At 44.7% G+C, this 23,596-nt stretch overlaps 1 protein-coding gene across 1 annotated transcript; it reads right to left on the bottom strand.

Moving 5' to 3' along the window:
• Positions 1-5,107: 5,107 nt before the first annotated feature.
• Positions 5,108-15,148, bottom strand: rabggta (Rab geranylgeranyltransferase subunit alpha). Its single transcript, XM_012835395.3, has 17 exons — positions 14,968-15,148; positions 14,589-14,629; positions 14,296-14,406; positions 13,837-13,961; positions 13,389-13,576; positions 12,835-13,092; positions 12,493-12,576; positions 12,313-12,389; positions 9,172-9,267; positions 8,780-8,885; positions 8,522-8,573; positions 8,234-8,322; positions 8,014-8,102; positions 7,695-7,811; positions 7,344-7,457; positions 7,118-7,205; positions 5,108-6,196 (listed from the first exon to the last, which is right to left on the bottom strand). The coding sequence occupies exons 2-17, from the start codon at positions 14,589-14,591 to the stop codon at positions 6,048-6,050; spliced, it is 1,746 nt and encodes a 581-aa protein (XP_012690849.2). The 5' UTR covers positions 14,592-14,629; positions 14,968-15,148; the 3' UTR covers positions 5,108-6,047.
• Positions 15,149-23,596: the final 8,448 nt, after the last annotated feature.

Below are 23,596 nucleotides of genomic sequence, written 5' to 3'. Positions count from 1 at the left end.
TTTTGCTGGGCGCAGTTTTTTGCGCCCCCCTCTGAGTGGCACCCTAGGCGACCGCCTGTAGGAAAAACCGCCCCTGCCTGTACTGGTTACTCTAACTTGGATCTGGCTTTCTGGTCTTTTGCTGTGGTCTATAACATTTTGCCAAGTGTGCAAATACTGAGCTGGTTCCTTATCGCAGTTCACTGCGATATAACATAATGGTACATGACGTCAGTCATGGCTACAAATCGAAGCATTTATCTATTCACGCCTGAAAGGCCGCGAGATCTGTCAGCGTGCGCTCCTGGCCCCGCCTGCCAGGAGTACTATAATATCATTACGCGCCCTCAGATCTGCCTCTTTTGAAACTTCGCAAGACGGAGTGAACATCTCCGAGCATATCTCGAACGCTCTACCACAGTCAAAAGAGTTTTGTGTGCTTTCGCTCTCTACGGGTTGGTGAGTTATCCGGGTTCCTTAACCCTCACTAGCTCAGGGCGCTACGAAATTCATTGGCTTAATTTCATTTTGAAAGTAGTGGCTGCTATCCTTGCTGCCTGGCTGGCTAAGTCTCTGACTAGCCTGCTAGCTTGCTAACAACGTGTTCGTTGCAGATAGTGTGCTTGTGTTTTAACATTCTTCTCTACTTTCAGATTGATTAAAGATGGCCAGACACTACCCCGACTGCGGTCACGTCCGTCCCAAGGGCGACCGCCACCGTCGGTGCGTGACCTGCCTAGGCAGGGACCACGCGGAGGGCGCGTTTTCGGGCGAAGCCCCTGTCTGTCCCATCTGTGCTAGCCTCCCGCTAGCTAAGGCTACCAGGCGCCTTGCGTTCTGGAAGCGCAAGGACGCCGAGGAGACTGCACTAGTTCCATCCGGGGCTGACGCCCCCGTAGGAATGAGTGCGTCTTCAGCCTTGGACTTGGTGAGCGTGAGCAGTCGCCTTGCGGCGGCAGCTCCGCTCCCGGGTCTCTCCCCGTCTCCGCCGCCTGTCACCCCTGGGGCTGCGGGCAGCGAGGCTGAGGAGCTTCAACCAAGCGGTGTCCAGCCCATCCCCCACGATGCGCTCGAGCTGGACATCAGCCTGGATGATGATAGTCTGCTAGACTTCTCCGATGAGCACAGCTCAATCGCGGAAACAATGCAGACGAGCCATGACGTCAGGTTGCGGGTGGAGACACCTCCTACCTCGTCTCGGCTCCTGGGCCAGCAGCTCCACGAGGTTGCGCTGAGAGCAGCCAGCTGCCTCGGGCTCCCTCTCCCTCCCCTTCCCAGTGTGCGGTCCTCGCTGCTGGACGGGGAGTTCTATGCTGGCTCCGCCGCGTCAGTTCCCAGTTGCATTCCCTTTTTCGAGGAGGTGCACGAGGAACTGCAGGCGACATGGGCGATACCCTACTCGGGCCGAGCCCCGGTGCCGGGGTTCGCGCCCTACATGCAGCTCCACATGGCTAAGGAGAGGGGCTACCTCTCTTTTCCTCAGGTGGAGGATGCAGTAGCGGGCTACCTCTCGTCCGCATCCCCCACGATGCGTCTCGGCCAGAAGCCTCTCCTGCCCACGCGGGTGGGCAGACACCAGGCTCAGCTGGCAGAGAAGTCCTACTTGGCTGCAGGGCAGGCTGCCTGCACGACCAATACGGCGGCATTGCTACAGCGCTACCAGGCAAAGCTCCTGACTGAGCTTGCCTTGTCGCTCGCGGGCGAGGCAGAGGGAGACCTCTGGCTTCCTGATCGTGACAGTCAGCCGCTCGTCACACAGGGGGGAGCGGTGGAGTCCACACCGCCTCCACAGAAATCAGCCCGTCGCTCACATGTGGAAATCATGTCCAGCGCGGTAAGCAGGTTTTCACAAGCACCACAATCATATGTCCTAACTCCTGTCCCAGATGGCGCAGTGCCCAGGCATGCTTGTGCAACTCCCCCCGCGATGCACACAGTGCAATCGCACCCCCAAATTTTTTTCAAAAACATGAGGGGGCAGCCCCAGATCTCGTCTCCCTCCCTAGGCGGAGTGGGTGTAGATCTAGGCTTAGACTCATTGACCATGAGCGGGTTAGTCCCCGACAAATTCAACTCAGAGCACAACCTCCCTGGTTGTGCGGAAAGTTGGCGCGCATGCGCAGTGTCACCATGGGTGCTAAAAATGATTACAAAGGGTTACGTGCTGCAATTCGCCCGTTCCCCTCCGCCATTCAGCAGAGTAATACAGTCTGTGATGCAGCGAGAACAGTCTCACTTCCTACGGGAAGAAATAATCTCCCTGCTCAGAAAGAAGGCCATAAGCAGAGTCCCTCTCAAGGAGAGGAATGCAGGCTTCTACAGCCGTTACTTCCTCGTACCCAAAAGAGACGGGAATTATCGGCCAATATTAGATCTACGTGTGTTAAACAAAGCACTCATGCCGCTACGGTTCAGAATGTTGACCCCACGCAGGCTTGTGCAGTTTATAAGGCCAAACGATTGGTTTATCACGATAGATTTAAAAGACGCGTATTTCCACATTCCGATCCACCACAGACATCGGAAAGCGTTCTCGGCCCCAGGCAAGTTACGCATTTTCTTCGTATGATCTTAGACTCCACCTCCATGGAGGTCAGGCTGTCTCAAGAACGGATAAATGCCATCAGAGCATGCGTGCGCCAGTTCCGACGGGGACAGTCAGTCTCGTCGCTGCACTGCCAACGCCTGTTAGGGATGATGACGTCGGCCGCTATAGCGCTCCCGTTGGGGATGTTGCATATGCGGCCATTCCAAATATGGTACCTGTCTATGAAGCTCAACGCAGTCACAGACAGACACCGCAGAGTAGTGGTGTCCTCCAGATGCAGGAAAGCCCTGGCGATCTGGAGAACCCCCTGGTTTCTCGCCGCGTCGGGCACTATGGGCATAGTGTCGCGTCGCGTGGTGGTGACCACAGACGCTTCCACCAAAGGCTGGGGAGCTGTCTGCGAAGGGAGAGGCGTGAACGGTCTCTGGTCTGTGACAGAGGGGAAGGCGGCTTCTACTCTCAAAGTGTACATGGCTGCCATTTCAGCCTGCCACGCAGGCATTAATGGCAGTTCTCCTGGCAGTCACCCGCTAGCGTCACGCTTTATGGCGGGGGTGAGACGGCTCAGGGTGCCAGAGAGACACCTCATACCCTCTTGGGATCTGCTAGTGGTGTTACGTGCTCTCACAGGGCCTCCGTTCGAGCCCCTGGAGACAGTGGACATAAAGTTTGTCTCTTTAAAGACCGCGCTGCTGCTGGCGTTAACGTCAGCAAAACGCGTTGGTGACATGCAAGCCCTGTCAGTCAGTCCATCGTGCCTTCAGTTCTCGATCGCTGGTGACAGAGTGGTTATGCGACCTAATGCTGCTTACACACCTAAGGTGGTGGTAACCCCATTCCGCAATCAGGTGATTGAATTAGCAGTTTTCTCGCCTCCTCCTTTTGCGTCAGCAGAGGAGGAACGTTTGAATAAACTCTGTCCAGTGCGCGCTCTCCGCTGTTACGCAGAGCGCACTAGAGCTTTCAGACAGTCAGATCAGCTATTCGTGTGCTTCGGTGCACGCGCAAAAGGCAGACCTCTATCAAAACCGAGCCTCTCCCGTTGGATAGTAGAGGCTATCGTGTTGTCTTATAAGAGCTTGTCTTTAGATCCCCCGGAGAAGTTGCATGCGCACTCTACGCGGGGGGTCTCGTCTTCCTGGGCCTTACTAAAGGGCGTCTCAGTGGAAGATATTTGCAAAGCTGCAAGCTGGAGTTCTCGCCACACTTTCATTAGATTCTATATGTTAGATGTGGCTGAACCTAGTTTTCTTCATAGCGTTCTGCGGGCAAGCGATCTCTGAATCCCTTGGCCCGAGAACGATATATATGATAAGTGTGTTCATCGGTGTCTACATGTTTGTTGCACATGAAACACTCCAGGGTGGTTTCCTACAGGCGCAGGATCGCGATCCTTGCCGCCTATGACAAAGGTTGCCCTGTTAATATGTTCACCGCCAGCGGCCGTATGAACCTCTATGAGGGCAAAGGCTTCAGTAGAGCTGGTGTGTGTAATTGGCTGCCACTGTATTATCACGCGGGAATGTATAGTGTCCCATTATGTTATATCGCAGTGAACTGCGATAAGGAACGTCTCGGTTACTTACGTAACCTCGGTTCCTTAAGCAGGAACCAGATATAACAAGGTTGGCGTGTACAGTGTTACCTTGGATTGATTGTCTTGCTCAGTTTCTTTCCAAGGCAGATCTGAGGGCGCGTAATGATATTATAGTACTCCTGGCAGGCGGGGCCAGGAGCGCGCGCTGACAGATCTCGTGGCCTTTCAGGCGTGAATAGATAAATGCTTCGATTTGTAGCCATGACTGACGTCATGTACCATTATGTTATATCTGGTTCCTGCTTAAGGAACCGAGGTTACGTAAGTAACCGAGACGTTTCATGAGAGTCGTTTTCAAACACTACTCTCTAATGGTTTATTGCCTGTTGGGCACAAAGAAATGAATGTCATAAATGTGTTGGTGATACCACATCATACATTTCATAAAAACGGTTGGTGATCGTACATCATACGTTTTTATTGTCAGCCTTCAAAAAACATATATATTTATTTACCTACTTATTTTGTGGCGTGCAGTGTTCTTATCTACAAGTAAAATAGGGCAACCCAAATGTTTGAGGTGATGGTGCACCCTCTGGTGGTTCTCATTGGTTCTGCAAGTACAGATGTCTAACAGGTTGAACACCACACATATATGTGTGTGTGTGTACAACATGGCAATCATAAAACTGAATAATATAACTTTGGTCCTGCTGAGGGCAGGCCCTGTGGCCTGGTAAGCTACTTGCTATAGACAGCAATACATTAACATGGAATTAAATAGAAGCAGAATGTGCTTCTAACGCACCAAGCTGATATCTGGGATGTAATGAGACTTCTGACACTATGACCATGAAGGGGAAACAAATCTTTAACAGAACCTGCCACGAATTTACTCTGCTCCTAGATGCAATTATCAACGTAAAACCAGATACACTTGTTTCTCCTAATCCACATGTCATCATGGATAACAGGTCTGTGGTGTTTAATAGTGTGTGTATGTGTGGGTGTGAACTAAAAATGAAGACGGGTAGAGACAGCCGTTGGAGGCAGTGACAGCACATGTGCTGTTTTTTTATTCAATATGACTTTAATATGATCTAATAATAAAGCATAACCATTTATGTTAAAACAGCAAATAAAAAGACAAACGGTTCTTTCTCATTTCATGCTAGGAGACTGAAAACCAGGTAGTTGACAGCACCTTTACAAAGACTCTTCTTGCAGCAAACCATGGCGGCCTACACAATCATGAACAATCATGACTACCATGGTGTAACGGAGAACCCAATTGCCATAATTGGGGTCCTTAAGGCTGTTTATACGTTTTTGAATCAGATAGAGATTATTTGTTTGGCTAATAAAACGTTTGAGTATCTGGGCTCTTTATGGTCAATACTGAGCAATCTGTGCTTAAATATCACATATAGACCGATAACCATCTGATAAACGGATCACCTCTTTCTGTAGCCTTAGTGTCCCTTACAAATACACGTGAAGCAGAGACTGTTAGTATTGCAGCAGGAGAGGAGGTACCCTTACGCATAAATCAAAACACGCACACACACACACACACACACTCATTCATACTGGCACATATACAAACACACGGAGGAATGCCGCTTTTATTACTATATCTGAACATGCAATTAGGTGTGCGGGATTCCCAAACAGTAAACAAAAACATATTTATAGCAGCAACATACCCACAGACATCATACACACACACACACACACATACCTACACACACAAACGCGCACACACACACACACACACAGACACATGAATGTTTGTGAGAACACTTCTACAGTTACAGTGCCTTCAGAAGGGGAAGTTAGATTAATTATCACTGTCACAAACAAGCTGGCGTGCTCATCACCAGACACACACACACACAAACAAACAAACACACACACACACACACACACACACACACACACACACACACACGACAAGATGTGTCAGTTTGGTAACGAGTCTGATCAGAGCATGAGGTCAGTAACCGATGGCAACAGCTCTGAAAGCTCTGCCGGGATGTTGTCCGTCTTAGTGATGGGGTTGCCACGGAGATCTAGGCGGGTCAGTTTTGGGCAGGAGGCCAGTGGCTCAAGCTGGGAGATTTTGGAGATTTCTGGGTAGAGGGTCAAGGATCATATCTCATATTAAACAGTCAGTGTGTGTGTGTGGGTGTGTGCACGCAACACCCTCATAAAAGGCTCCGGTGTAATTACTTTGCTGTTCCCACAGGGCCTGATAAAGTCGACACACATTCCTGTCTGAGTCAGATGATCAGCATGATACTATCAACAACAGAGCGCTGGAGAAAAGGCTAATTACAACAGATGCAGTTACGTTTGCTCTAAAGGCCGAAATATGCTTCTACGACTGCGTTACTGCATGGTCACGCAGTTGCTTCTACGGACTCGTGAACATTTACAGTTCTCCGTCAGTTGGTGGGTGTCGCAAAGTAATAATAAAAAAAAGATGGCAGACCAAACTCCGTAGATGGTCGTATTTGTACATAAAAATAGTTTTTTGACTTTTTTTTGCTTCGATTTTTTTTTTAAGTTACAGAGAAATAGACACTGTGCAATGTAAAAACTCCGTTGTTGTAACTGAAAAAATACATCTGAGGGGATTTGCGAGGTGTCTGAGCCAGCAATCTAATGTACGCTACTACCCAGTAAACAGGGATGGGTTGGACCAATCATAGCCCTGCAGCTTGCGTGCGGCTTGCGTCGACTGGTCGGATAGTTACAAAATTCGCAAGAGGTGCTCGGAGGGGGTTCGCAAGGACGCAAGGGGCTCTTGCGTGTGTTGCGTGCTTGCGGGTCTGCGTAAAAGGTCGACCATAAATTAAGCTTAAAGGTTAGCAATCAATGTACCTGATAATAGGCCACTCTCGCACACCTGGGAATGGGGAACCTCACAAGAACATAACCAACCCTAGAACCCTAGAGCTGAGGGCAGTCAAACATGCACTCTGTCTCTATTTACTGGTTCTTGAGACTGTTGCTGATGAAAGAGTCTCACTTTGCATGCTAAAGGATACGGTTATTTTTCAGGGACAACTCCTCCAGCTTGGGCAGATTGGAAAGGCCATCCAAGCTCTCGATGAGGTTGTCATCAACCTCAAGGACCTGAAAAGACACAAACAGAGAGAGGGAGAAAATGAGGAGGAGAGAGAGAGAAAAAAAAAGGAAAGGCATTTTCGATTAAATAAGAGAAGATAGCCATTTTAAAGTTGAGGAAAGTATGCCTCTTGTCCTCTCTCTCACCTCTAAGCACTGCAGCATTGAGAACTGTGGCGGAATCCGGGAGAGCTGATTGGAGCAGAGGTTCATGTGAGTGACCAATAGCAGCTGGTCCAGGTGACACAGGGTGGAGAGGTTCTGCCAAAGGTATAGAGAGGAGGGGAGTTAAAGAGGGAAGTTAAAGCAGACACACATATACAGGCAGGGAGCAGGAAGTATGGAGTGCACTCTGAGGCTTAAGAGACTGGGGTGATGCGAGAATCATATTTTTGTATCACCAAAGGTAACATAACAATATTTTCACTTGAGGAAAATTCATGGATATTTTTACCTGCTTACACACACGCATATATACACACACACACACACACACACCTTCTCAGAAATGCTGAAGACTCGGACCTCGGCGTACTCCATCTTGAGGATGGTGTTCTCGATCATGAACTTACTGCACAGGTCACTGTAGTAGCTGGAGCGCATGGAGTCCACCTCCTGACAGAGAGAATTGATGGTGTGGAGGTAGGGGCAAAGCAAGGAGATGAGGAAAGATATTATAGATGCAGTAAATTAAATGGTGAGATATCTCTTGTGTACACTTGCGTCTCTTGTTAGGGTGTGTGTGAGTGTCTGTCTGCATGTTTGTGTGTGTGTGTGTGTGTGTGTGTGTGAGAGAGAGTGTCAGTCTGTCTATTACCTTGAGTTTCTGGAAGTGGGCCAGAGTCTCCTTCTCATAGCCCAGTGGATCCAGAGCTCTCATCAGGAGAATGATGGTCAACAGGCACCCTTCATAAAGAGAGGGAGAGACGGAAAACAGGTCAGGAGAATTCATAAACACATTTCAGTCAGCGCCATCTTCCAACAATGAACCATCTACACCTCCGCCCTCCCCTCTACACTCACACTCACACACTCACATTTGTTCTCTGGCTCCAACTCCATCAGCTGATTGCAGGACTGAAGCTCTGACTGCAGCACTGAGGTCTTCTCCACAGACAGCTCACTCCTGGGGGAGAGGGGGGGGGGGGAGGGGAGAATGAACAGAGCAGATGGATGGGCAGGTCAGCCCACACCCACTTATATACTCATGCTACTAGAGTCACTGGAGCTGGGGATCAGGGTGTACCATCTCTAACAGAATGTACTGATGGCCCATAACAGATAGGGTTAGAACGAGCAGATAAACTCACGCACACACACACTACCTGAATAGCTCCTGGTCTGTGGCAGTGTCCCTGCACCAACTCTCAGCTCGACCTAAACCAAAGTAAGACATATAGAGAATGGGATTTTAAGTCATATAGAGAAGGACTGTCACCAAAACATTCATAGACACACAGACACAGTCTTGTCTGAAGTAGTAGGTGCAACCCAACTAACTCACAAAACATCTGGGTAGGGGTGGGGCAGACACACACACACACACACACACACACACACACACACACACACACACAGTTTACCGGTGTAGAGGGCACACTCTCGCTTCGTGTACTTTTCAGTCCAGTGCACCGTGAGGTTGTGCTCATTGTTAATGTCACTGATGGTACCTGGAGGAAACTCACAAATCTGACCACAGAGTCAAGGAAAGACAGAGTTCTCTGTGTGTGTGTGTGTGTGTGTGTGTGTGTGTGTGTGTGTGTGTATGCACTGATGTGATGCACCAGACAGAGCGGCTACATTAGCAGAGTTGAAACAGCAGGTGGCATTTTTACTGACCTGAGCTAACACAGAACCTGTTTTTATCAGAGCCCCTGTCTATTGTTAAACTACATAACTGATAAAACCACATAACCCAGGTCTTCCTGCCTGCTCAAGGTCATCTCATGACCTTTGAACCTATCGTCAAGGATACCCACACTGGGCTGTGTCTCACGGAGGGTGGGGCGCTCCTCCACTCTACCTTCTGCATCTTTCCGTCCAACAACAACATCAGGCCCACAGCCTGAGCCTGAGAGAGAGAGAGAGAGAGAGAGAGAGAGAGAGAGAGAGAGAGAGAGAGAAAGAAGGGGGGGGGGGCATTATAAGAGGTAGGGGGGATAACAGACAAATATCCAACTGAATGTGTACACACTTATAGAAAGAGTGGAAATTGACTCAATAGTTTCCCTCATTTGTTTTTCTAATGATGAACTCACCAGGGAAAAGTGTCAATGTATTTTGCCATAATGAGCTCAGTTAACGAGTGAAGCACCCATGCAAGTTTAATTACCAGTGAGCATAATTGCGCTCAAAATTAACTTCCTACACTAATTACAGGACCTACATTTATAGCTTATGAGCAAGAGTAAGTGACTGTGTCTGTACGTGTGTGTACGTGTGTGTGTGTGTGTGTGTACGTGTGTGTGTGTCTGTACGTGTGTGTGTACGTGTGTGTGTGTGTGTGTGTGTGTGTGTGTCTGTACGTGTGTGTGTGTGTGTGTCTGTCTGTACGTGTGTGTGTGTGTGTGTGTGTGTCTGTACATGTGTGTGAGTGTGTGTCTGTCTGTACGTGTGTGTGTGTGTGTGTTTGGTTGGGTAGAATAATTTGTGAGGTTTGAACGACTAACTGATTTAGCCAGAAAGCACTCATGTGCTCCAGCAAACAGGTCAAATGAATTTGGGTAATTTAACTTTTCAGCAGAAATATAAGCAATATGACATATTATCAAGACTATCTTTAGAAAAAACAGGAAGGCAACACAAGGCATGTTCGCAAAGTATGAATGTTCTTTAGTCATCCACCAATCTGAACTATGACTGAACACGCTGTACAGAAGCTTGTTTTCTCCACTCCTTCCCGCTTCACCGCTTTGGTTATTGCAGATGGAGTGGTACTAGCTTGTGCATCATGGAAACATCAACAACAGCCTATGAAAAATGACATATGGGGCCCAACTTTGACGTTGAAATCGCTTGGCGGCAACAGACAATTTTGCCCGGGCGGGTTATTTATTGCTGGGTGATAAGACAAACTTCCCCCCGAGGAGTGGATTTTGGATATAGGCGTGACGACATTCTTCTTTGACAGGGAACATTTGAATGCGCCAATCACAAAACATCACTGCCAAAGTCTGATTTGTCTATCTGCCAAAAAATATCACATTCCCTTCATTAGATGAGTGGCGCATTATGCCCACATGTTTCTGTATTAGGACCAAGCCTGTGTTGTAAATGCAATATCTATCTCGGATATCCTTGAAGTTAACATATATCCTGGCATGCTTAAAAAAAATGTTTGTTAAAAAAGATTAAATCCTGTGAAAGAACTTGAATTAAATGCTCAGTCAGCAGTAAAGGAATGTCATCCATGATTTCAATACACAATATTGACTATTCTTGTTATTTTTATTAAAATACTGTACTTTAATTAGACTAAGGCAGGAGAACAAATGCAGCGCAAATGCATCTTCCACAAAAACAAAACAAAAATCTCTTTTCTTGGCGGCTATGGAATGCAGAAAGAGATTGCATTCAGGTCCGTCCAGGTGTTCAAGTTCATCAACATAAACATAGCTCGCAGCCTCCCATATCTTATGCATTCCCCATTCATGTAGGCTACTGATTACTGCTGCTCTTGCGTTTTACGCATCCGTTTTTTCCCTGTTTATGTTGCTAGTATATCTTCAAATATAGTCCCCTGTAGCCTTGTATTACGGGAAGAGTTCAGAGACTGGTCACTTTGTGCCGCGATACACCGTTTCCAGTGCCGTTCCTTAAGGGTATCCAGCACCATCTGCGATGCGCTTTGGATCTCCCCCACTGTGTCAAAACAGTGATCCTTTAGCATGAACTTCATCTTGGGGAAGGGGAAAAGGTCACAGGGGGCCAAATCTGGCGAGTAGGGGTGGTGGGGGGCGATGATCGTGTTGAAAACTTGCACGTGGGCATGTGCATTATCATGATATAAAATCTGACAATTATATGACAATTATGATGGAGCACCCGTATGCCAGTCATTTGTCATTTGCGTGCCCCTCGGGGTCAGACTCTCGACGCAGAGTTTTACTCTAACGTCCTGAAGCGTCTGATGGAGAACATTCAGCACAAACAACTTGAATTTGCTCGACAATGCTATTGGTCAGCTTTAACCAAACCTCTGACTTAACCTAAGCTTGGCCTGGCTCCGCCTGCTAAGTGCCTTTGATCAGAGCTTCACCGCTTGTGCAACAGTACGCATGCGCTGCCGTTTCAGCCAGCCGATTTCATCAAAATAGGGCCCATGGTGTTTGATGAGTCGTCAGCCATTTTGCTGCCTTAAAGGCATCTAACATCTACCAGTTTAAAGCAGTGTGGGTCCAGGTTAGCCATCCACCATCAGACACAGCCAGCTGATAAACAAAGGGACATGGGTTGTTGAAAACTGCCACTAGACTGGCCAGTGACACTTCAGATGAGATGGGAATCCGGCAAGGTCAACTGAAGAATTTGCCACTAAAAAAGTGCTTTTCGTTCTGTCCCATGGGTCCTCACTATTCAACTCAATAGTCACTGATCTGCTTCTGTGGGCACAGCCAAATGCAGACATCAAAAAGGAAGTGATGCAATGCCCTGACATACAGGTCTGTTATCAGCACGGGGGTTTCTCCCATCACCAAAGCAGAAGACGGCTCACCAAATTCGAAGTTAAAATCAAAGCGAAGGTCAACTTTCTTCATTGAGGGTGCTTAAATCCCATTTTAAATTCCATTTTTCATGAGCACGCCAGCACAACTGAGGCCACCAAATGGCAAGGTGACAAACTCTTGTCGGTGGAAACATGGCAAAGCACCTTAAAGATGCAGTAGATGCAGTTTCAGTTTGGTGATATTTGTGCTCAAAAGCCTAAAGCACCAAGTTGTTTATGGCCCGGTCCAAGCCACAGCCGGAGGACTGTGTGGACCAATTCCCTAAATTTGACAAAAAGTTGATGGGATGATAATTATGGACTGTACCTTTAAGTCAAAGTCTGGTGCTTAATCTTAAACTACAAATACAACAGCCTCAATACATTTGCCAAACACACTGCTGTTCTTACCGGTCTGGAGAAAGCCACAACCACTCGCTCTCCTTCACGACTCATGTAGACACAGCTGATCATCTCCTCACGCTCCGCTGGAGAGAAAACATGGGAAGAGAGTCAAGTCAAAAATAGCACGAGTTGACATGCTTAGATCCAAAAACAAATAACCTGGTGCACACAGGCACAGACACACACCTCTGCCCAAAAGCCAGCGGTAGTAGAACCAGGCACTCTGATCATTGGGGTCAGTAAAGAACGCATTCTGCACCAGCTCATATTCTACAGGAGAGAGAGAGAGAGAGAGAGAGAGAGAGAGAGAGAGAGAGAGAGAGAGAGAGAGTAAATGCAGAACATTACATATAAATAAGACTTCAGGATAGCACTCACACATAGGATCTCACACTAATATGCACCTTTATAAGCACTGGACCAGGCTGGATGTGCAACCACATGGAACTGTATTGCAAATGTATGTCCATCATTCATGTGATGATGATGATGATGATGTGCATGTGTGTGTGTGTGACCTTTTCTCACCTTTGAGAAGCTGCTCCTCACAGACGCGGTGGGAGTGAGTGTGGGGGGAGTTCGGCGGTGAGTTAGTAGAGGACTTGGGGCAGGTCACGGGGAGGTCAGGGGACTGCGGATGCAACAGGGGCAGCAGTGTACTGCGGTAATGCCAGCTGGAGTAGTTGGAGAAGTTAGACCCGATCAAACGATCAGTGAACTGCAGCTCCTGATCCACAGGCACACCCGACTCCTTCACCACCATACGCCGGTAATCCCAGCAATGGACTGAGAGAGAGGATTAAACAGACAGAGACAAGTATTAAAAGTATTAAAAAAAAGTGCAGAAGACAAGTATTTAAAAAGTGCAGAAGACATGACACCAACACCAGCAGCAGTACTGAAACTGATGACTTCTGCCCTTCCCCTACATGATATGCTATGTTTAGCATGTTATGATTTGTTTTGGACACCTTCTATTTTCATTTCCACATTTAATTTAAAAATGTCCCCCACCTCTAGTCTTACTACTTTCACTCCTCATTTATTTCCCCCCATTGTCCCCCTCATCCTCTGGGACTCACAGTTGCGGTCATCCCGGGCCAGGCACTCGTCACAGAGGCTGAGCTCCCTGGTCCAGTTGGGCTTGGGCTGCCGACCGCACACCCAGCCCCGGTGGTACCAGCAGCCGTACGACTTAGGGTTGACCCGCAGGCACGTCTCCAGAAAGACCAGTTCTGCATCAAACTGCTTCTGCACCTCATCCTCCTCTCTGAGAGTGAGAGAGGGGGGGGGGGGGGAGGGGCAGAGCGAGGAAGAGATGGAGAGAGAGGAGTGAGAGGGAGATGGGTAGCGATGAGGAGGAACAAAGGGAGAAAGTCGAAGAAAAGAAAAGAGTAAATAAGGGGTGGACAAGGCCCTGAGAAAAAAAGATGATAATTATACTGAAGATAACTGCAGGGCTGGGGATAAACGAGGGAGTAATGCCAACCTACAGCGCATATGGCATGCTGGGAGTTGTAGTTTTCTTACTTCACTGTCTCCAGATGCATCAGAATCTCCCTCCTGTAGTTCCACAGCGTGGCAAAATCTGGGTTAGCTGACAAGAGCTGCTGGGTCAGCTGCAGTGCCTCATCATCCATTGCCCCTTCTTTCCTCTACACGCAGGCAGGCAGGCAGGCAGACACACACGCACACTGAGTAAGGTACAGGATATCCTGTGCACAACTCATATTCAATGTGCAATGCCAATCCAATGCAATGGGTTTTCCCCTCCCTCATCTCTCACCATTTTCATTTTATTTCATTTTAAACAACTTAGTGCTACAGGCTTTTGAACACAAATATCAACCTGTCACCAAACTGAAACTGCATCTACTGCATCTTTAAGATGCTTTGCCATGTTTCCACCGACAAGAGTTTGTCACCTTCATTTTATCTTTCATTTTATCTCCACCCCCCCCTTCCTCCCCTGTTTCATAAGCTACACACCTTGTTGAAGCAGGCATCCCGTGTTGCCACGTAAATCTTGAGCTTCTTCTCCCTCTCTTTCCTCTTCTCCTCTTCCTGCTGGGCGGTAGACTTCAGCTTCACTCGTCCATGCTGCACAGGAGAGGAATGGAAGAGGCAGTTGGGAATACAGAGATGTGAACACAAATAAATAATTAATATGACAACAGAGGGAGGGAAGGAAGATGCACAGGTTACATGGGGACGAATATAGCCTCATAAATGAATTATGATTTTCATATTAGTAATCGTGCAGTTACAAAATAAGCACTCACCATTGTTGGGAGACGGCAAAGGATCAAATATAAAGATGAATCTGAAAAAGAAAAGACGTACACAGCATTACATTGGAATGCGTTTGCTAATGATACTTGTGTAAAATGTAACACTCAACGGTTTCAACTGAAGACCAACCCATGAGGAGGTTGATAAGTTACTATTGGCGTTACGCCAAACCCTTGAAAATGGTAAATTCTGTTAAACCACATAGCAACACAGTATCGTTTAACAGGTGGTCCCAATCGGCTGAGTCAAGCCGGTTCCCTAACGAATATGAGACAAACGGCCAGCCCATCATTATCAGTTATCTACCAGGATTCCAATCGTGTTTTCTGTCCTCACTGAAAAATATGTTGCCTTCTCACATTCACTTACATTGTTTTGCCAGTCGATGTCGAGTTGATGCAATGCTCCTCTGCAAACACACACTGTAAGGGCAGACCTTACCGTGTCAAAACAGATGAATTAAAACAGTTATTCTGGATAGAGTGATTTCTGCGTCTGTTGACGTATCTGGCTCTGACACTGCAACTACAATCGGACACTTCCGTCCCTTTGCAAATGACGTCAGCACTCTAGACTCCACTACGCCCTCTATTGTCCATAAACTTGAGAACCAAGTACATCTCAGCCCTACTCATGTCAAATCTAAAGCTTAGGAATTGTTTTGGTTTTGAACAAACAGTATTGAAACAACACAACGCATTTTTTTAGACTGTATCATCTAGGTTTTTTTTGTTTTTTCTTGTGTAACTGGCTAATATAAGAATATCACCATAGCTTACACATTTATTACCATAGCCTAAACATTTATCAAATTTGGCCTCTTGGCTCACATGAATTGATGGTAAAAATATGTTTACTCTTTATTCACAAATGTAGGCTTCTCCATGCCCCACTCAGCAAACGTTCAAGTTGTCATGTCAATCCATTATTAAACGTATGTATACTTGTGCACAGGGCCGGAGTGGGGCCACTTTTCAGCCCGGGAATTTGAGGCCCAAGACCGGCCCACTTTTTCCATGGTAGTGGAAATTGGATAAATGAAGCAACAGTTCAGCTCTTACTATCCTGTAGTTTTGTTTTTTTATTAATACCATGGTTCAACAAATAATGTCAAGGTTAAATTATAATCCACTTAAGGTGAGAAGTTAACAAAAATAATCCACTATTCCACAAGGATAGGTTGATAAATTAACAAAAGCAGAAATAAATAAATAAAGCATTTGAAACGTATCCCACTCTTCAACAAAGAGGCATATTGAACTAATGTTTACAGTTCAACTCACATTACAGTCTACAGTTACATTGCGAATAGCACCAACAGCATCTACAGCATCAGTAACCGCCAGTGCACTGGTTTCAGCCACTTTATCTATAACTGTGTCGTTGCTTATAGACATGAGGATTTCCTTCTCTGTGCACATTAACATGAAAGCCTCCAAGTTGTCCTGACTCAATTAACTTCGTAGCCTATTCTTCACAAATGTTAAGGTTGAGAAGCTTCTCTCACATGCAACCTGTGTGATGGACAAAGTCAACAGAAATGTATATGCTAACCCAATAATAATAATAATAATAATAATAATAAAACTTTATTTATATAGCACCTTTCATGCAAAAGAATGCAGCTCAAAGTGCTTTACAGCAAATACATAATATGCACAAAGAAATTACATGCACATAAAAATAGACATCAAAGAAACATAACTCAGATACAGTGCAAAAAAAATAAAATTATAATTATAATTATAGAGATATATTTAATCTAACCCCTTAATATCACCAGTAGAGATTTAAATTAAATTAAATAAAAATTAAAAGTATTTATATATATATATATATATATATATATATATATATATAGTGCGAAATGGTAGCTAGTTAAAGGCTAATGTGAAGAGGTACGTTTTTAGTTTTCTTTTAAAGATGTTAAGCGAGCTGGCTTCCCTGATAGGCAGTATGTTCCATAGCACTGGGGCGTAATTGACAAATGCTGCGTCCCCGATTTTCTTACGGCTTTTGCTGGGAACCTCCAATAAACCAGCATTCGATGATCGCAGTGTTCTTGAGGGCAAGTATTTGACAAGGGAGTTTGCAATGTAACTTGGTCCTAGCCCATTAAGGGTTTTGTATATTAGGAGAAGGACCTCAAAGTCAATTCTAAAAGTTACTGGAAGCCAGTGCAGAGCAGCTAAAACTGGACTAATGTGCTCTCTCCTCTTGGTTCTGGTTAATAGCTGAGCTGCAGAGTTTTGAATGAGCTGAAGTCTCTCAGTTGTTTTTTTTGGGAGGCCAGTAAGGATTGCATTACAATAATCAAGACGGCTTGAAATAAAGGCATGAATCAGTTTTTCAGCATCTTTTTGATTTATAAATGGCAGGACTTTAGCTATGTTTTTAAGGTGGAAAAATTATGTTTTCGTCACCTTGTTAATGTGAGACTTGAAGCTTAAATCTGAATCTAAAATAACACCAAGACTTGTAACCTCCGATTTAATCAAGGGAGTTAATTTCCCCAAATTATTAAACAGCATTTCTCTTTTTGTTTTAGGGCCGACTAGTAGGATCTCTGTTTTGTCCTCGTTTAACTTTAAGAAATTATTGCTCATCCACTTATTTATCGCCAAAAGACAGGTAGTAATGGAGTTTATTGCTGCAGCATCATTTGGCTCAGCAGAGATGTACAGTTGCGTGTCATCAGCATAACTATGGAAACATACATTGTGTTCTCTAATGATGTCCCCAAGTGGCAGCATGTACAGTGAGAATATTAATGGACCAAGGCAGCTCCCTTGTGCAACCCCAAAGCAGATGTCATGTTTCTTAGACACATGATCTCCAAGCCTGACATAAAACTTTCTCCCTTTGATGTATGTTCTGAACCAGTTTAATACAGAGTCAGAAAGCCCAACTAACTTTTCAAGACGATGAATTAGGATGTCATGATCAATAGTATCAAATGCTGCACTTAGGTCTAAGAGGACCAGGATTGAGACCTTATTTGCATCCAAATTTAGTCTGAGGTCGCTGATTACTTTAGTAAGAGCAGTTTCAGTGCTGTGGCATGTTCTAAAGCCTGATTGAAATTTCTCCAATGACATGATAAGCATCTGTGAGGAGGTTGTACTGTGAGAGTATTAAATGGACACAAATGGCAGTTTTTGCAGGAGGAACAGGTCCTGCTTTCAAGCTCCATCTCTGCAATATTTTGCTTGCGAATAGGTTGACAACGCTACAACGATATTACAGTTTTTCGATTGCTTAAACACAATTTTGACTGCTTTGTTTTGTTTTTCAATACACCTCACACAATTAACACAACCACACACCCAATGAGCAAAACACCTCAGATCCATTGCAAAATGAAACACTCTTGTAAAAACTATACACTAATTTAACAAAACCATATTTTGTTACCATATGAAACACACACGTTGCATATGACTGAATTTTGTTTGTACCACTTACACACTGCTGTTATAAACCTAAAACACTTTTAGCAATTCTACTTCTCAGTGATTAGAGTAGTGTAAGGGAAGTACACAGAGAAAGTGCAAATATACAATAAATTCAACAAACACTACACAAGACCAATGCTGCAGACTAATGAAAATATTATTTACCTAATTCTCTCCATATACCCAAATCAGTCAACATGTCAACATGGAGGATCACAACAAAACATGTCCCAGTTTTCATGCTACTTCAGTAGTGTGCATAACACTGTCAGCTCAGCAAATATCAGACAAACGTAAAATGATGTTTCCAGTACCGGTTACAATTCCTAAAAAAAAAGATACTGAAAATACAGTACAAATAAAGTTGTTTCATTTTAGCCTGATGTCTTTTTAGGATGTGTGCCAGTGTTGACTGAGAGACCTGATGGACATTACTGTATTGAAAATGGCACGGCCACCGATAATGTTGGCTTGAATTTCTCTGAGCCTGATAGCATTATTTGCCAAAACCATGTTTATGATCTCTCGATCTTGTTCTTGCGTGAATATGGGCCCCCGTCCTCCTTTCAAGTTTATTTGATACATTTGGTCTTCTTCTTCTTTGAGCACGTTTTCCTCCTGCTTCAGGTCTTCCTCTTCCTCTACATCCACCTCGACCTCTGTGGATTCCCCCTCTCACCCTCACTCTTCTTCTTCTGACTCCTTCCATTTTGGTTGAAGACAGATGAACTCATCTGCTGCATTTCTATAGTTCTTAAACCTGTTTGGTGTGTCTACAATTAAGCAATCATGTGTTTGCGCACCTGATGGCTGTGTTTAACTAATTGCCACAAAGTGTGGTAATTTGACTTGCAGTGCTTTGGAATTGCAAGGAAATGACATCTTGTGTGTTTAGTGTTTTGCAAATCACTTGTGTGTATTGTTTCGCAAAAAGTGTGATGTTGACATGTGCTTATAGTGGTGCAAATCTGAGCCGTTGTTTTGCTCCTTGAGTGAAGGTTTTGATAATTGTGTAATACTTTTGATTTTAGTGTTTATCCAGTCGTAAAAAACTTTAACCAACGCTACAACGTTAGCCGAATAGTTACGTTGCTTATCATTAGGACTATGTCTCTCTTTACCAGTTGCCACTTGTGTTTGTCCTCTTGAAAATAAATCGGTAAGCTTGGCACATTTGGCAGCATCCTCCTCCAATGCCTTTCTATTTTTCAACCTGGCTTTTTCAGCCCCTCTTCCTCCCATCCATCCTCCCTGACGCGTATCGTTGCGGTAGGGCCGGCCCAGCTATCGGTAGTCTATCTGAGAAAACTTTTTGGAAAAGACAGGCTATGGACCCAACCAACTCTGTTTGGGAGGGGAGAACTCCCTCGCATGGTACAACACATGCAGAGGCTGCGGTGTCAGAATGCGGAACGTGTGTAGCCTACTTTAAGAGAAGATGGACTAACGTGACAAATGTCAAAAAATAAAATTCTCGACCGGCCCAGAAGTGAAGCGGCGTGTGTGTGGTGTGTGTCCACATAAGCCCCACTTGGATGGGGGATATAAACGGAAGATAAACGTCTTTCTTGGCTGTTACCACATCAGAAGTCACTTTTCTGCAGAACTAGTGTTTATATTTGTCTTCAGATAAACTTCAATTTCAGTTCACTTTATGGACCTTGTGTGCGCTTGAGCTCAAGGGACACATGGACCTGTTGAGTATTAAACAGCCTACCAGTTTATCAACTACCAGCTTCATCTGTCATAAGACATTCTAAACTGTTTTATGCGAGTTAAAATGTCAAGCTGTCATTTTCTTGTGTTTTAATTATTGGACAAGTCCCTTCTAATCTTTTCTTGTGTGGAATGCTCTGAAATGTGAAGTTTTATGTCACATCAACCTAAAGTTACCATAGGCTGTGCTTATTGTTATCTAATTGTGTAAGATGAACAGTAAGACTCCAGCTGGATAGGACTGCTATGGGTAAACATTATAGAGCAGTGAAGTGTCTCAATGTGTATCCAAGCAGCAAGCAATAACCACCAGAGAAGGTTGTTGTTTTTTCAACCACCTTTAGAGGTCAGCATAAACCTAATTGCATCCCTCCACTCCATCCATCCATCCAAGAGTCAAATCAACCCACATGGAGATGTGAGAATGCATCCGTTAAGAATAGATACAAATACATCAGCGGGACAACAGGTGGCCCTCAATGCTGGATAAACAAACTGACAAAAGCACTGAACAGATCACAAGGCACGTCAGAGAGGAAGAAAGAAAAACAAGTTTATTTATTTTTCATTCTGTGTGGTATAAGGCATCTGGGATCAGCGCTGACTAAGAAATGCAGACAAGCTTTTACTGTTAGACAGAGCATGGCACGCACAGGTAAACACAGGCTAATGCAGCTGACAGGGCTACTGCAGGTCACTGGGTCTTTGACCATGACCCCAACATGTGACACTGGCATGGGGTTCACACATATAACCGAAACATTCAACAGGAAGTTGGTCCACCGACAGCAATGATAAATGTCCATTTGGATTCCTGTCATCATTTTGGCCACTCTGCCACTATAATTAGAAAAAACATGGCAGAGAAAGATTTGGAGAAACATAATGCCTGTAGACTGTGCACATACCAAGCACATCAAAGTACTGGATGGGTGTTAAAAGTAGTCAAATGATCATCATTTGGCCCAACAGTGTCTCCTGTGGGATACTTATCTATGCTGAGGATGGAGTCACACACACACACTTTCTCTCTATCTCAGACATACACACTCTCACACACACAGCAATTTCAGCAGAGGTTGATTAAAACTTGTAATACAGTCCGCCATTACATTTATTTTTACAGATACAAACACAAACTTAACCAGCTATACATTATTATAAATACATACATTCTTATCTTCAAAATGGTGAATAGAAACCACTTTGCACAGACGTTTAATAAATAGAATATTCCAGAAAGGCAAAAGACGGGGATAGAAAAACAAAAATTGGATGAGAGCAAAGCCTGTAAACAAAGATGAAGAAAACAGAACAGAGGACAAGGTGAAAAGATGTAGGGTAAAGAAAGAGAGAGAGAGAGAGAACGTTATGAGAAGACACACAAAGCAAGTGTCACAGTGTTGGATAGGAGCGATTCAATCAGGAGAAAGGACCGCAAACAGGCTCTGCAACACACAAAATTAAATCCTTGCTTTTTGCACTTGCATCTCGCATCTCGCAATTCCATATCTTTTTTTATGTCATATGGGAATTTGATAAACAGCACAAAGTATCCAAAAAGGCTTATTGTGGGTAAATCTCTCCTTCTCAGACACCCCCTCGGGCGTGGAGTGGACCTGTCCCTGATCTGTCAAGAATGTGCATCAGAGTTAGATCCGTCTTTAGGGCAGCCACCATCTGGAATAACCAGCCAGTTTCATCCCGCTGATTCTTCACATCAAACTCCAGTTCACCTATGGAATTGTTCCAAATCTGTCATAACCAGTGACCTAAAATAACTGTCACTGGTCATAACGAACAGGATAGAAATCCTATTCTTAGAAATCGACATTAGCATACTAGCTTTGTAATGTTAGCCTAAACCTCAACAGCTCAGTTTTTGTGGTGAGCTTTGTTGTAGAACATTTTACTGAGAACCAATTTACCTGAGCAGATTTTGATCTGCACCAATCAGAGAACTATGTGGAGAGCTTTCTGCTATAACAAAGAGGAGGTGACATCATTTGAAAATCTTGACCTCACAATAATAGTTGTGATTGAACAGGGTGCCACAATTGAGTCGATTATTTCAAAAGAAAAAAAAAAATAATAATTCTGGAATGTTTGCTAAAATCTCAGCATAATGTAATTTTCTTTCATCTCCTACTGCAAGTGGGCTAAGTACCTCTGCTGCAAGCTAATCCCATTACTTTCAGTACAAAAGTTGCTGCAAGCCTGTAAATGACAGCGCTTATCCAAACCCATCCAAACATTTTGACACCCTAATGAATGCAGTGGCAATTTATGGGATGGCATTGACTGGCCACAGGTACAATTGTTATGGGTGGGAAAAGGGTGAAGGTCTTGCTACAGGGTGGGTATTGTAAAGTAGCCACCCATAAGGTATTCTAGTAACAACACAGGAAGAGAACCACAAAAAGAGGAGATGAGAAAAAGAGAATGAGAGAGAGAGAGAGCGGGAATAAGGGTGTGTCAGGGAACTAAAAGGGTGTGTCCATTTGGCTGCCTTTGGCTCCCACGGGGACTGTGCCATAGCTGCTCTCCTGCCATCGAAGCCAACGGCCCTGCAGCTCAGACTGGACCTGCACAACACACACACACACACACACACACACACACACACACACACACACACACACACACACACACACACACACACACACAGAACGAAACATCTTCAGTTGCTGAAAGATATAGTAGGTTTTCAGCTCATTACACAAAAACACTGGTACACACAACAGAAATATATTCACAAACAGTCACATGGTCACACACACACACACACCACACACACACACACACACACACACACACACACACACACACACAAACAACACACGTACACATACAAAGACACTGCCACTTACCTCCTGGTTGAGAAAGCAGTATAAGATTGCCACAACAAGACCCTGAAATGCACCCGAACAGAAAGTCACAGAAGGTCATGCGTTTCATCTTACAAACAGATAATGAGAGACAGAGAGAGAAAAGTTTGTGTGTGTGTGTGTGTCACAGGTGATAAAAGTCTGATTGAAATCAAACTCATTGCCGGTGTTCTGCCATGTGTCTCTACATCAGAAAAAACATTGTCCTCCATTCTATTTTAGTGTAATAAGGAAAAGAGGTGATTGAAACTGGAACGCACACACACAGACACACACACACACACAAAAGCCAAAAATCTAGAGCAAGCCTATTACACGAAAAACCTCAAATGGATCAAAAGACACTTACACACACATGCACCACTTACATGAATATACACCACCCACACACTGACATCAAGTGCACACAGACGCACATTCAGATGCATATACAGGTTACAATATGAGTTTCACTTTTTGAATCGAATTACTGAAATAAATCAACTTTTTGATGATATTCTAATTTATTGGGCTGCACCTGTAATTTATTGGGCTGCACCTGTATAGCTATTGCAAATTAAAATATCTCCACTTCAGGGATCTCTTGACAATGTAGGGAGCCTTTATCTCTTACCATCTTGCTTATTAAGACTTGGAGAGCCAGGCTGTCATTCATGGCTTTCCAGTTTAGCTGCTAAGATCCTAAATAGTACTCAGGTGAGAGTTAGCATCTCTCCTATCTCAGCCTACTTGAAAGGTGGAACATGTAGGTTTCCCCCCCCCAGACCTAGTGAAATGATCATATATCCTATATGTCTTGATTCTTGGTTTCAGATTTTCATGCATGCATATTCATTTGTTAGGTCAAGCAAAATGTAAAAATATAATAGAAAGCTTAAATCAAGGTGCAGACAATTACCGAGCAATTTTTAATTATACTTTTAAAGTTACATTATTACT

The sequence above is a fragment of the Clupea harengus genome, chromosome 10, assembly GCF_900700415.2.
Source record: "Clupea harengus chromosome 10, Ch_v2.0.2, whole genome shotgun sequence".
NCBI lineage: Eukaryota > Metazoa > Chordata > Actinopteri > Clupeiformes > Clupeidae > Clupea > Clupea harengus.
This window is presented reverse-complemented; position numbering and strand designations above follow the sequence as displayed.

Bases quoted from the DNA above. Each gene is read 5' to 3' on its own strand.
- rabggta (XM_012835395.3), bottom strand. The intron at 13,962-14,295 runs GTGTGTAGCTTA...GCCTGCGTGTAG, and splicing joins GGGATGCCTGCTTCAACAAG to AGGAAAGAAGGGGCAATGGA. The intron at 13,093-13,388 runs GTGAGTCCCAGA...CCTCTCTCTCAG, and splicing joins GGCCCGGGATGACCGCAACT to TCCATTGCTGGGATTACCGG.